Source organism: Pocillopora verrucosa, chromosome 14 (genome assembly GCF_036669915.1).
Source record: "Pocillopora verrucosa isolate sample1 chromosome 14, ASM3666991v2, whole genome shotgun sequence".
Classification (NCBI taxonomy): Eukaryota; Metazoa; Cnidaria; class Anthozoa; order Scleractinia; family Pocilloporidae; genus Pocillopora; species Pocillopora verrucosa.
The window spans coordinates 12945239-12960089 of record NC_089325.1 but is presented as its reverse complement, the minus strand read 5'-3'; the positions used below and the strand labels follow the sequence as shown (position 1 = coordinate 12960089).

General features: G+C 37.2%; 2 protein-coding genes across 2 annotated transcripts; both read left to right on the top strand.

The window, feature by feature from the left end:
• Positions 1-2519: 2519 nt before the first annotated feature.
• Positions 2520-7205, top strand: LOC131784288 (zinc metalloproteinase nas-14-like). The gene is made up of 7 exons (XM_066161739.1): positions 2520-2643; positions 3370-3543; positions 3710-3827; positions 4412-4512; positions 4930-5013; positions 5529-5671; positions 7089-7205. Exons 1-7 carry the CDS (start codon positions 2580-2582, stop codon positions 7203-7205), a joined length of 801 nt encoding a protein of 266 aa, XP_066017836.1. The 5' UTR covers positions 2520-2579.
• A 2462-nt stretch (positions 7206-9667) lies between these two features.
• On the top strand, positions 9668-14212 carry LOC131784291 (DNA damage-regulated autophagy modulator protein 1). Its single transcript, XM_059101090.2, has 2 exons — positions 9668-10146; positions 13135-14212. The coding sequence occupies exons 1-2, from the start codon at positions 9763-9765 to the stop codon at positions 13564-13566; spliced, it is 816 nt and encodes a 271-aa protein (XP_058957073.2). The 5' UTR covers positions 9668-9762; the 3' UTR covers positions 13567-14212.
• Positions 14213-14851: the final 639 nt, after the last annotated feature.

The window sequence follows — 14851 nt, the reverse complement described above, 5'->3', positions numbered from 1 at the left end:
GTTCGTAGTGAAAAGGCGAGTGAAGTTTTAATTTCAGTTCTGCAACAAATATACGCTATCGGTGAGTCTTTTCAAGTCCGTTCAATTTGGACATTTGTATTGTAAATTGCACAACAGAAACTTAAGGAATTAAATGAGAAAAGGCCACATGAAATCCCCTTGTGTCTCGTTGGAGTATATCATCCGAATTTAGTTTTTGCGAAGGAAAGACCAGATTTTCACACGCTATTGCAGCAAACAAACGAGTAAACTCTCACAACTTCAAAACAAAAAATTTGAATTTACTTACCATTACTTTCCTCGCCGATTACTTAATGAACAAAGGTAAATCTTCGTACATAAATTTATCGTCGATGAGAGTGAATAATACTTCCGTAAGATCATTGACTGTTTTTGAAGAAAACATTGTGGTGATAGTCCTTGCCAAACTAGTTTTGTTGTTTTTTAAAAATCTACATGCGCTTTTTTCTTTTCTTACGCGCTCTCTAATTGACAGGTGTCAGATTGTAACAGATACTTGTATAATAACGTTTCAAACTTTGTTTGGAAGTCTTTTAAATCACTTTTATCTTTACGCAAATGAAAATGTCCACTTTAATTTGCGTCACTTCTATTTTAACTACCATTTTAACTACCATTTTAACTACCATTTACTTGCTCAAAAACTGTTCAGTTTATGGAAGATCTTGCCATATTTACAGCCCTAAATCATTCGGGTTCTTTCGGAATGAATTTCGTCAAGTTTTAAAAAGATAAATATGTTATTTATTGGCTAAGGGTCGGTCCGTATGATGAAAAACTGTGACCTCGGCCTTGAAAATGCTGCCCTCGGCCTACGGGCCTCGGGCAGCATTTTCAAGACCTCGGTCTCAGTTTTCACCATACGGACCTCCCTGCCGGCAAATAACACATATATATTTAACCATGGTGTGATGATTCTTCTTCTTTGTAGTCGTCATTTTTGCTAAATTAAATTAAAAAGAATTAAAAGTTAAAAAAAACTGATGCACTGATTAATTATCTGAATCGAGACTGACCCTAAGATGCATATAAAGAATTCCATGCGTAAAAGTAGTGTCATTTAAAAGGACAAACCCGGTCAGAACTCAACTCCAAAACAAAACGCATTAAGCCGCCTATGTTAAGATGTATTTTTGATAAAACTAAACGCATCATATCATTTTTGAACGAAAGAGACTATAGAGATATTGGAATTATATTTCTGCTTTCAGTGCATTACCGATGGCGATAAGATCTGAGCTTGATATTAACTTCCGACAAAATCGTAAACTTTATACCGTCGAGAAAACGTGTGGTTTTGCTTTCATTACGTGGAAAATGAATGTTTGTGGTCAAGATTGAGCAGTTAAAATACAGGGTATTCCCAAAATAGCCACCCTTAATACATACGTAGAATATGTCACTTAGTTCCCAAATGTGTTCATTGGGTCGATTCTACCATAATGTACATACATAGTTCTGGTAAAACATTCAAAACAATTATCATAAAGGTAGTTATGTGGGTATTTTAATTTTGTCGTAGTACATTCTTAATATCATTTAGAGCAAAACAAGGTAATTATTGTAGGTTCGTCGACTAAAGAATATTGAGTAGATTAGAAAACCAAAACCAAAACGACCGCATAAATTGCATACTAGCAAAGAAAAAAAATAACACTACAGGATCATAGTACAGTCTCTGCTTATAATTTTAAAAAATCTAAAAAATAAAGGGAGAAATGAACAATATAGTCAAAGTTTTCCATGATGTAGTGTACGCCTTTTTATCACTTCTTTACAACCAAAGGAAGACAAATTTAGGTAAAGACAGCGCTGCCTTAATCTTGGATGCCTTGTATGGCTATGTAAGGCATGGTTTTGACTAAGTAGTTTAATTTGGGTTATTTGAAGTGCGGCTAAAATGGAGTAAAGTGACGGAGATGACGTCGGTAAATTAATATGAGCCAAAACTGCTGGTGCAGCTGGATTGATGCGAGTCGACCGGTCAGTGACACTGAGTGGCGCGGAGATGATCGTTACCCTAAAGAACAGTTAATACAACGTCTTGAAATGACTCATATTTGTATATTTATCAAGACAGACGGACGGATCGCCATTGGTACAAATATAGTCGATTGATAATTGTGGAAACATTGCTGATATAGCCCTTCTAATAGTAGTAACAACAAGAAGTGATATTTGACAAGGTCTTGCAATATTGCAACTCTTGACGTTACCAGAAGAGGTGTTTTCCCAAAGATGGTGATATGATTTCCTTCTTACGTCACCGCGGAAGGAAGAGGCCCAACTTACACAAGGAAAAAAACAATATGTTGCATGGTTTGGTGTATGATGCGCACAGAAAATTTCCCTCAGTATATTGGAATAGAAACTAAGAGATAACCTTATTTCTACAAAAGTTAAGCTGCAATTTTAACAGACCAAATTCAGCAAATACATATTGGATCATCGAGCAATGAACTATAAGAGGCAGCTTTCCCACGTGGAGCATAAGCTTACTGCTTAAGTCTTCACTGGAAACGAAACTTAAGAGAACAAGAATTAAGAAAACAAGAACCATGAAGTGCTTGTGCTTCCTCCTGTTGATGACAACAGTCTTCGTTGCATCGGAAAATCCTGATGGTAAGGTTGTTCGATAATTCCTCGTAATAATGCCAAAGAAGATCATAGTTGTCTAAGCTAACACTCGGAGTTTTGCGCTCTCTTCCCTTTTTGAACTTTCCATTTAGCATCTGTTGTTTTCTGATCAACGATTTTTCTAGCTATCACAGTTCTTTTTATGCAACTAAATTGGTACGCCGAAGGAAACTAATCAAAGGAAACTAATCGATTTGCAGCTTGATTGTTTGGGCGCTTTGGGTGATAATCGCTAAGTGAGAGCACTTTCTAAGACTTCGATTGTCTTAGAATAAAACAGAATCTTTGACACTATTATGATTAAAAGTATATCTGGTTCTATTGGTGATAGCCGTGATTTTCGCTTTGCTTCACACCAAATCGCTTTTATGCGTTACATAGAAGTGTAGCTGTTATTTTATAAAACAGAACTTGCCACCCCTTTGTTTGCTATTAAAATGTAGGCCACCACGAAAAGGTTGGAAATATAGGCCTTCTGTTCCTGCGACTAGTTAGTAGGATCAAGCAGAATGGAAGTTATTTGTTTTGCTGTTGTTGTTCTTTTTCTTAACAATTAATTAGTTAATTAGTTAACTAGTATAATGACACTTAATTTCTTCATTGCATGATTTATTATTTGACCGAAAGAAATAGAGATCGACTTACTGAATGAATAATTAAGTTCAGTATTAATTGATTGATTCATCGTCTGTGTTCAATTTTTTATGATAGAAAATTTGGGTGTCGACGAGAACGATTTATTCGAGGGGGATATGATCCTTCCTGCGGATGTCCTCTATAGAGCCGAGCACGGAATGGATGTTGATAGCTCCCGCAAAAGAGGTTCGGTCAGAAGCAGCCTATGGCCGTCAGGAGAAGTCCCATACGTAATCGATAATAGCCTTGGTAAGGGTGAATAAAATATGCTATCTTTAAAAATCTGCAAATAATCGCAATTTTTTGCTCTCTAATGCACCAAAGATCTGGTCCACGATTTGCAAACAAGGGATAGTTAAGTGTGCTTGTTTCAAGAGATTGAAACTAACCTCCTAGTCTGTGATTTTTTATACAGCTAGAGGGCGGGCCAGGGCTGCCATAAATGCAGGTATGAATGAATGGACAAAAAAGACATGCATCCGTTTTAAGAAGCGAACAAATGAAAGAGCTTACGTCAACTTTGCTAGCGGCAGGTAAGATACTATTAGCGTAATTTGTTCCAAAAAAAACTTTAGTGATTCAAAGTTGAAAACAGTGTTTGAAAAAAATTGAAAACATTGGATAACGAAATTTGAGGTTAGAGTTACCTTTGGAATGCTTTAATTTTACCTGGCGCTCAAAAACGTATATATTCAACGGGCAGGACAGAAACAAAACAATGGTACCGATGGATGGACAAGACATAGTAATCAAGTTTTCTTGTCGTTATGGTCTACCTTAGTTATTATCCTGCTTATGGGGCTACGTTGCGCGCGCTTTGCTACTAGGAAATCTTATGCAAAGCAATGACGGCGACTGCAACGAGAACCAAAAACTTTTATGAGACGGAAAATAGCTCTGTGCGTACGTTTTAAAACCTAATACGTTTCTTGGTTGTTCTCCGCCAAACAACAGCGTGAGAAACCCGACAACAAATTAGGTACATGTCATGATTGCGTATGGTCCCCCCTACAATCAACTGAAAGAGAGCGACATTCCGGTACTTTTTTCATAAAAAGAACATCATACTGTGTAAATTATTTAAAATGCCTCCTCGTGATGTTAATCTATTTTACAGCGCAGGGTGCTGGTCATATGTGGGTAGAACTGGAAACAGTCAAGTTATCAACCTTGGATCAGCCGGATGCTGGACTCAAGGAATTGTTGCCCATGAAATCGGTAAATTATTTTGTGTCTGTTTATTCATTCTTTTTTTATTATTATTATTTTCCTTGTGTTTTAAGTTTATCGTTTTGTCTGCTCGGGGTGTTTACTGGTTGCTTCTCGTGCTGTTTTTCTTTTACATTTTTCCCTTTTTTTGTTAAGACCGGTTTTTATTTTTATTTGTATATATTTTAGAAATGTTATTTCATATAAGCGTTTAAGGACGTCGTCGACTGATATTTCTAAAGACTTGGCAAAATTCTAGAACAACTCTTTATATCCGAACTTGGGACCATTTCATAAAATCTGAATATTGAAAATTTTCAATATCTTGATTTAAGTTTGGAAGAAGTAGCATGGATCATAAGCTACCGACATGATATCATGTGTGTGAATGGCAAAAAAACCAAGCGTCTTATTGATTTTTCGCAGGCCATGCCATTGGATTCTTTCATGAACAGTCTCGTCCCGATAGAGACCAGTTTGTCATTGTTCAGCTGCAAAATGTAATACCAGGTGAGGCTTGGTGTGATTTTGTAGATCTAGTTCAGTCCTGGTAGAATTACTCTTGTGTTTTCTTTCATCTCACATTTTGTACTTTCAAAACTGTACTAAACAGAGTAAATGCGATGAGAGTAAATTTATATTCAATGTATTTTTTTAAAAAAAAACCTTTATGGGATAGCTCTTCATTCTTAAATTTCTCCTCTCAGTCTTGTTTTGAAAAAGTACAATCACTCAAAAGAACTCGCACGAGCTATCTATTTCCCGTAGATTTTCGTAAAACAGTTGTTGATAGCTACACTTGTCGCTTATTGGAAGCAATTTTCGTTTCCTCTAAGGTCATTTTTTTTAATATGTTACCCTTGACTAAGTGAATCCTATTATTAATACCTAGAAAGTTAAAACAAAAGTTAACTGTACTCTAATCCAAAATTCTAAATTTATTTGAAGCATTTTTATGTGATCAGCCACTGAAAATATTTCAATTAAAAAATATAACTGTAATATTTAATTTTAATTTATTGCAGGCAGAGAGAGTAATTTTAATAAATACCCAAGGTCAAGGATTGATTCTCTCGGCACCCCTTACGATTATGAAAGCGTGATGCACTACAGTGGCACAGCGTTCAGTAGGAACGGACGTCGAACCATAGTAACCAAAGACAGTAGGGTGTGTTATTGTGGCAACCAAAATCATGTTCTTTGTTCATGTTTTTTTGCTTTTAAGCTAAAAAATGGGGCAAATTTTACGCAACTTTCCTGCCACTATACCTGGGGGAGACTCAGTCTGCGGTGTAGTGAACCATTTTCAGTTCCCTATTGACAGAGGGCTCGTTTCTCGAAGTCCCGTCATGCTCTTTAGACTAAGATTTAGATCTAAATCTATGGAGTTTAAATAGACAGGGTCACACCTCATAAACCACTCCATTCTATTTCACTCCCCGATATTTCCATTGTTTCAATTCGAACCCGTTTTCATCTCGATCGTGAGTGAAAACATGGCAAACGATAAGCTCTTCGGGTCCTTAAGGTTATAGGGACTCTCGCCAGGAATGGCCCCAGGACACCTATTGCCTAAAGCAATCCCTTATGTTATCAACTTGCTCCAGTCTCACCGATATTTTCTGATTAGTCATTGTATTGGACCCGCATCTGTCGATGAGCAATTTGTCTTTTTCTTCGCACAAAAAATTTGCAGTGGGAGAATATAATTTTGCAATACACATTTATAGACTTTAATAGCGTTCATATTTATTCGGCTTTTCGTATAGTACAGTGATTTCTTCTGTAACTCTAGAGTTGTTTTGAAAGCAAGTTGTTGTTATCTTTGAAATCTCATAGTACGTCTTCTTCGCAGCTCCATGGTACCTTAAGATATTTCACAACCACTTAAACTTCCATCATTTAGTAAACTGCGGTGACGTTAATTGTGACGTCTTGTGTAATCATATGCCTTACTCAGTTTAAATCAATGTCATTGGCCAGAGGAACGGTTTAAGTTCAATTGAAGTATCATTCGGCAATGCGAAACCTTTTGTACTCGAAGTGAATGTGCAAAGAGGAGAGGGTAAGGAAGAAAAAATGGAGAAATGTTTGTGACGCATCATATTTACTAGTTTATTATTTCTCTAATTACCGGTCATCAATCTCGTTGTTTGTGGATTAAATTTCAGTTTCTTTGGAGGATTTCACCTTCTAGTTTTTGCCCTGTTTTAAAATTCTATTCAAAACAGGTCTCTTTGACGGTTAAAAACGCACGGATAATATTTTTCAAGTTGCTAAGGCCATCAGAAAAAACAAACAATTGCGCAGTCTTTGATTTCAGTTGATTAAAAGGAACGACAAGTGATAAGTGAATGGTATGCTGAAAACTACATTGACAACGTTTTGTTGTCCTGTCCGGCATCTGTTGCTCCGTTTCTGACAATTTCTGTCCCATTTACCAACACTAAGATGAACAACTTTTTTAGCGTATACCACACCGCAACCAAAAATTACTTTACTTCTGTTGAAACAATGATTCATCAAAGTCGAATTTTAAACTCTTTTTTCGGCAACTAACCTCTTTGTCTTCATTTCCTGCATAGCGGTTTGTCAAGACAGATGGAGGTCTTGCCAGCGGTGGCCAGAACGCTTCTGCAGGTATAACGCGGTCAAGAGAAACTGCAAGAAACGATGTAACCAATGCAATTAGCCAAGAATGAGATTACCACTATGATGCAGCATTTAGTCTTTAGCTAAAGAAAATTAGTAGTGGTAGTGTCTCGCCTCAGCAATCATACAAATTAAGAATCATTTCTACTAAGTTTCTATATTTTTTCCTTCCTCGTGGAAGTTACAATCCACACATCGCCACAAATTATTGAAAACGCACCTTAAATTTTACTTCACGCTTTTTTAATTCAAAAGCTCAAGTTCAATTTCCTCTCCCCCTTTTGAAATTGTCATTTTCGAGTCGAATTCAGCATGCAATTTATCTTTTCGTGAAAATTTTTACAGACCCTGTCGGGTAGATTAACTGTTCACACCACTGTTAGGAGGTGTAATTTTCTTCGCTTGCGTTTTGGGGGGGATTATTGGCTTAAACCTAAATAAGTATATTAACAAAACGTATTTTTTTGTTGCCGATAATACCAAATATCAGCAAATTAAAGGGGTGGTACGGCCATTGGTAGTTACCATAGCCGGAAAATTGTTGACCTCGTGCTATTACTACGAGAATTTCCTGCATACAACATTTTTCAGTATTTTCTGTCGTTAAGAGCTGATGGTTTTATGCTAACCATTCGAGTTAACCTACTTCACATTATAATTAACCTTTGAATCTAGTACCCTACCCAAATTCAAATCACTTGTACTATACACCACCACAAAACACATTTTTTTGGATTCACCTTACTATTATCTTACCTTATTACCATCAAATGTCACAAGGTTCAACATAAAATGTATCAAAAGCTACACCGCAAATACAAGTAAACCAAGAGAATATTAACTGTTATACTCTTGCAACTCGCAAATATTCATAACTACCTAATGACTACTATAGGCAAAAAAGAATGAAACTGATATTTTGCTGTTTGCTCTTGTATCGTAATTATCATCGACTCTCACTAATCAGTTGTGTTACGATTTTGGCGGTGTACATGTTTCGGTATATCAAACCCCACATTTCCGTTTCGCGATGATCTTACCAGTGCGTTGTTTATGTTGTTCCTGAATAATGGAATGGAGTTTCTTGCATGGTTGTGGTTTCTTGGTCATTGAACCCTGCACAATTATCTTTGACCCATTTCGTACTTGACTGAACTAACCGTTAGTAGCTTCAGGTCTTTTCGTTGACTCATTTGGACATGTTTTTGTATCTGTTCCCGTCATTTGTTTTCGTTAGCTCTTAAGCATATTCACCAACTTTTTCCGAACGTGGCCTTTCCTTATCGTTTTGAATGGGGAACGCATCTAAATTTTTTGTAGGACGTTTGCCTCAGTGGCATTGCCCTGTGACCCAGTTTTTTTATGTGGTATTTCGGTGAATCAAATCCCCCTTGTGATTTTGCGGTGATCTTAATAATTCAATGTGTGTTTTTCACGTTGTTTGAGCTCTAGTGTCAAAAGATATGTGGCTGGTTTAAAAAAAAGTTGAGTGTTTTCACGCGCGCTTTACCGTTATTACGTTACACCGCTGTTCCTTCTTGTGTAACAGCGGGCTCGCGTTAGGTGGAAAAATATGTGGCACTGAAAAAGACTTAAGCCGTAAAGATTCTTTGGAATCGCGGTTTTACTATGTTCTCATCGAGTAGTCATGTATTGACAAACAAGGTTTAAATTATCGAGGGCGAAATTACGGGAAATAAATAAAGCGAGTTAACGGGAATTTAGACCAATCGACGGTTGGGGGTTGCCGCGGGAAGTGGAGTTCTTGAGATTGGGCTGTAGTTGATAAAGCGAAGTGTTCATCTTCACGACACAATTATTCGAAGTTTGATGGGTCTTGATGCGTTGAAATTCTTTAAAACCTCAGTATGAGCGGGATCCAACTGAGCGACAAATTGATAACAGTTTTTAAAACATAATCTGCATAAGCTTAATTCAATTTAACAGCAGGCTTAAATTGGGAGTGAAATCTGTGTGGTTATTTGATTCAGTTGAAGGTTATCAGACGTTTAGGATATAGCAAAAATATGGGCATCTCACTAATGTTTTCGGTGCGTGTCGTTGAATTTTTAAATCTGATTTGTAAGTTATTCATCACTGATTTTCTGAGCTTTCTACGTTCAAAAATTACATTACAAAAAGAGTAACCATAACTGATTAGAGCGGGTGGAAAAAGTCTTTTTGATCGGACAAATAAAGCAGAAATTTTTGTCGCAGGGCAAGCAAAAATTAAAGTTAGAATACTTATCTAGAAACAACGCGCTTCTCTGCAACGGAAATTATACGCCAACGAACCGGTTGTAAATCCTTTGTTACCGCGGGAAAATATTGCGAAGTTTGTCAATTTATCGCCAAGAGAATTGAATTTGTTTGTTAAAAGGCTATTCAGCTTCATTTCCATTGATTTGTGTTGGACATGATTACTATTTGACATGTGGTGTACTTCTGTCACCTAATGCGTCTATTCAAGCTTCCTTTGATGATTTCTCCTGAATTAGCATACCACCCCCGCTTCACTGAAGGAGTTTATTTGAGAGCACCGCACGAAAATCCTCAGTTGATCAACCATGGCTTGGCGGTGAACACGTAGGATATCCTTGGAACAAAATGAGCGATCCGAAAGAAAACGGGCAATGTTCAAAACCTGGCCTGGGCTGTTTCGTGATTGCGTGGATTTCCGTAGCCACGATCGCTCTGATTCTGTCGTATTTCATCGCACGCTCTAATGGAGACGTTTCGTTCATTGTTCCGTCGATAAGTGACACAACATACAAAGACCCCGAAGGAGCAATTTTCGCCGAGTTCTTCAATGCCACGGCAATTCTAACTTTGGTTATGATGGCTGTTCGATATTTCCAGGTCAAAATGATCAATAGAGAAATAGAAGGAAGCAAATCGTCTCCTCTATCACAGCTCAACTTACTGAGTAACGTCTTCGGTCTCGGAAGTGCCTTGGGAGTGTCTGTTGTCGCAAATTTCAGATCTCGTGAGGTAATACTATATTAATAAGATCCTTACTAAAATCAGCCATAACGCTGAAGACAAATTTTTTTTCGTTAAGCTTCTTTAATATGGTTTTTCCATAGTTGTGATTTGTGCCTGTTCGAGCGCGCTTAATGTAGATCAAAGTCACTTGGCCGCGTTCTAACACATTACCACTTTCACTTTACGAATTTTCCTTCAGAAAGCAATTTTTTTCCCCTCTACCACGATTCTTTTTATGGCTTTGAGATAATTAAATCCCTTACTTCATTCTTATCAAGAAAATCTTTCTGCAACTTAAGTTACGCAACAAACATTGGTGTAATTACGAAAACCAAAGCGCCATCTGAAATCAGACATAATTATTCGTTTCGTCTCTTTGCGTTTGGCCGCGAATCGAGTCCAAAACGGCGAAGGCTAAGCATTTTCAGGGTCTACAATTAAACTTTCGTCTCTTTAACATTGAACCTGCCTCGTAAGCGCGAACAATATGACAAAATGAAAAAAATATTCAAGTTCTGTTTATGTTAACACTTGTTAATCACTTTTGCATGAATTAAATTTTCTATAGTGGTTTGTTTGGTAGTTCAGATCCTCTACATGCGTCACTCGCCACTCTACTAGTATGAAAAAGTAAGGGTTTTTCTTCTAAGCTGTGGATTTTCTTCGCTATACTTTGTATATGTTCTATATGAGAAATTTAGACTGATTCTTTGAAGGACCAGACAACAACAGGTTTCTGGTTTCTTTCTGACGTGTGCGTTTCAGCGCCAAATCGAGAAAGGGAAAATGCTTTCTAGCACTTTCATACTTTTTCAAAAATTTTTTTGTCTTCGCGTAGCCTAGAAACCGTACGTCGTTGCAAAGAATTTTAGAGTACATAATTCAAAGAACAAATACATTCTAATTCCTTTATAATCGATTTAATGCCGAAAATGTTTCCTTCTCTCAGTGGATCGTATTCTAATAAGGTGGAATTCACACCTCAAACAGAGAAAAACAAAGAGCAAATTTGTCGTTGATTAGTGCTCAATTTTAATGGTTCGTTTTTAAAGCATTTCACCGATCGAATCTCACTTTTTATTCATTTCACGTAGGTGCTAATGTATAAAATTTTAGGTTTTCCAAAGTTCATTATCTTTGAGACCGCTTCCAAGGTTTCTAATGGCTATAGTTGGTAAAATTTCCGCACAGCCCCATCCCACATTATGCATTCAGTTCTTGAACAGAGAAAAACAATGACAAAAATAATACATTTCCATTGGGAAAACAGATTTGATTTACAATAGTATGGGGCTATGCGGAAACTTTTCCTATCGTTCTCCTCAAAACATTAGTTTCTGGTTTCTTTACACAATTGGTTCTAAAAATTGTAGAAATTTCATCTTGGCTGAATGAAAAGCTTTCCTTTAACAATGTTTTGAATTTTTAGAATTTTTCAGCTATGTTCCTTCAAGTACGAAAAGCAATTAAAAGCGTGCCTTTCGTAGATTAACCCAACAAAGTTTAATCTTTTCCCACAACCCGAACCTTTTGGAAATTCTCACCACTCAACGAGAGAGATCTTGACTAAATTTCTCCCCTGTGACCTTTATAGTTGCAGTGCTTTAATTTCTTGAAGGCATTTTAATTGACAGTATCCTTCCGTCATTTAAAAAGCCCTCCAGTGAATATCCGGTTCTCACCAACAAACAGGAAAGAATAAAACTCGACGAATCGCTGACCCGTGTTTACAAAATACCGCTCGGGATGCGGCAAAACAAGGCACAGCAGAATATATCTAACAATTAGTTACTGAGAGCGAATAATTATATCACGCAGAGGAATCGAGAACGAGTAATTGAATTGTTTTCGTGTACATCTCCTGGGCCTCCAAATCTTTACTTTGAGACAAGCTCAACCTAAGAAGAGGTTTACGAGTGCCGAAGCCAAGCAGATCGCGGCACGTGTATAGAACACTAAAAGATTCCTATTAAACCGAAACAGAGTGGCCTCAAAGCAAAGAATATTAATTATTTTCGATTCTTTGTCTTTAGCATCTGTAGGGAAGCTTTTTGTCAGAACGAAAATACCAGAAATTAGCGTGAATATCTCTGATGTAGACAATATACAATATCGACGGTCTAGTAGACGTTGTAAACAGAAATTGAACGAACCTCAACCGGCTGAATTAATGAGTGGGGGAGGGGAGGGGAGGGAGCTAGCATGAAATATTTGAGATTCAAAATGCACAAAATTATTTCCTCCAATGAATGACGCATATAATATGGTTTTCCATGGTTAAAACGCCTATCACATTAAATTGACCAATTACATCGCATGCACTAATTAAGAGATATGAGAGAGGATAATGACTGTAAATATTTGAAAATATGTATGTGCCCTGCGGTGAAGAAACGAATATAAGCGATCCTCGCAGCTATGAACACTACTGAACTAGTGGTTGAAATAAGACCTGAAAAATTTCAGGCCCGTACCTGAATTTTCTTCAGGTCTTATTTCAACTACTAGTTCAGTAGTGTTCATAGCTGTGAGGATCAGTTATATTCGTTATAGTGGACGAATTTGCATACTGATATAACTTGTATTGCAGTCCTTTGCATAATCATTAGCATACTATTTCAACATCGATATTTGGCAATTGGTTTGTATTTTCAATTTTTTTTTCAGGGAAGGAGCGTTATATGCGCTGCAATACTCGCGTTTCTCCGTCCCCCGGAAGATTTGAGACGAGTCGGGGAGACGTTTGCCGCGGGTCTGGCACCCATGAGGAGGTAATAGGACCTCGTGTCGTCCAATTCTGTCTGTAATCATACTCATGATTGACAAATCGGACTCCCGCTTCGCAGTCATCCGATTCTGTTGATCACTCCTATGATTAAAGACCGAATTAGACTCCACTCGGTCCTGTTACCATTATTAACTAAAATTTAGTTTTTTTATTAATTTTCGTAGGGCTTCTCATGATTTTTAGCGGGAAATGTTTCTATCTTCCAGGTTGATAATCCCTTGTCGGCTGTGCATATAATTGGAGCTGTGCTCCTTTTTGTCAGCGGTGCTGCCTACTGTTGGACCCAGACCTTTATCACCTATCAGCTTACCAAGTTTAATGTGAACACTAAAACTATGTTTTTGGTGCGCCTAGTCATTTCAAGTCTTCTTTCATTGAATGTGTTAATATTCTTGGTTTGCGGTGGATTTGACAGCCGTACTTCAATGATTAAACCTATGGAGATCGCTGGGAATGTAGCCGAATGGGTCGCTGCCTGGTGTTTTGGTGCGTTTGGAATTTCGTTCTGTAAAGAATTCCAAAAACTTTCCCTAAATATTCAATGTATTCCTAAGTGTAGCGGTAAGAATAGCGATGCACTTAAGTATTCTACCATTCCTGTCACTGGAGCAGATGAAAACACCACGGACAGTGAATGACGTCACGTGAGTTACGTGGTCTCGCCATTGGCGAGTCTCACTAGTGGGAAGTTAACAATTTCCAATGACATTTAGTCCTTAAAGACAGTTTAAATTTTCAGAAAAGAATTCAACTTAATTTCCTAGGATTAGCGTAATAGTATGTTTCAGGGGAAAATATTGCTATTTGCTTGTACAGTTCGACAGAAGAATAAGATGACAAAATTGGTCTAGAATTCAAAATCTAAGGAATCAGTAGGTAACCTGCTGGTTATAAATCCTTAAGTTATTTTATTATGTCGTCTTGAGAGTAGTTAATAAATTACATTATGTTCATTCACGGGAACAGCTTCGCAAGTGAGAAAGAACTGGAAGGATCTTTATGATTGGTTACCGGAGAAAAATAAAGTTTGTTTTGAAATAACATTTTCTGAATCACCATAACATTTATACGATCATTGCTGTTGCAGGGAACAAAACCCCAAGGGTTCCTTGGACAATTACTTTCATTGTAACGACAGAATTCTTTGCTCTTCCAGATCTCAATCCAAAGTTAGATTTGCTGGAGTCGTCTAAATTTGGATAGTAGCTTTTATTGTCAGCGAAAAAATATTTAATCATATTTTTGTTTTCATTTGGATCATATAAATGGAAGAGTTGAATTTTACTTTGCAAAATGCGTATTTTCTTTAATAATGGGAATTTTAATCGATCAGCAAACATAATTTCCCGAAGAAAACATAAGAAATGGTTCTTTTGTTTAATCGATTCAGATGCTTCGTATTTAGACTCCCGAGAGAGATTTGCCAATCGATAGCTCAGCATACACTCTTGTCATCTCCTACTGCAAATTTTTTTTTGGGGATATGATAAAGACTGTTTGATAGGAACAGATGTCTCTTTCAGTTGTTGTATCAGAAGAAGAGGGCCGTTTTTAAAAGCATAAGGATTACGTTGTAACGAAGTCACTCGTTCCAACTAATCATCTTCCTTGTTCAGCCAACCCTGGATTAGTGGTCGCTTGATGGGAGGGGCGAGATAAAAAAGACACAACCGCATGCTTGACATTCATCGCTATAATCCTAAAATCCCTGATCAGTGAATGAACTCAAAGATGACGGATTCCTTGATCAACTACGGGCGAAGTTGCGGAAACAAGAGCTTTAAAAACGTTCTAATTTTTTTTTCTTTTCTTTTCTTTTCTTTTTTTTTTTTTTTTTTTGCGTTTTCCAACGAGGAATCATAGAACATTCGCTTCTTACCAACACCGGCTACTTGACAAGACCATCGCATCTGTTTTCTTCTT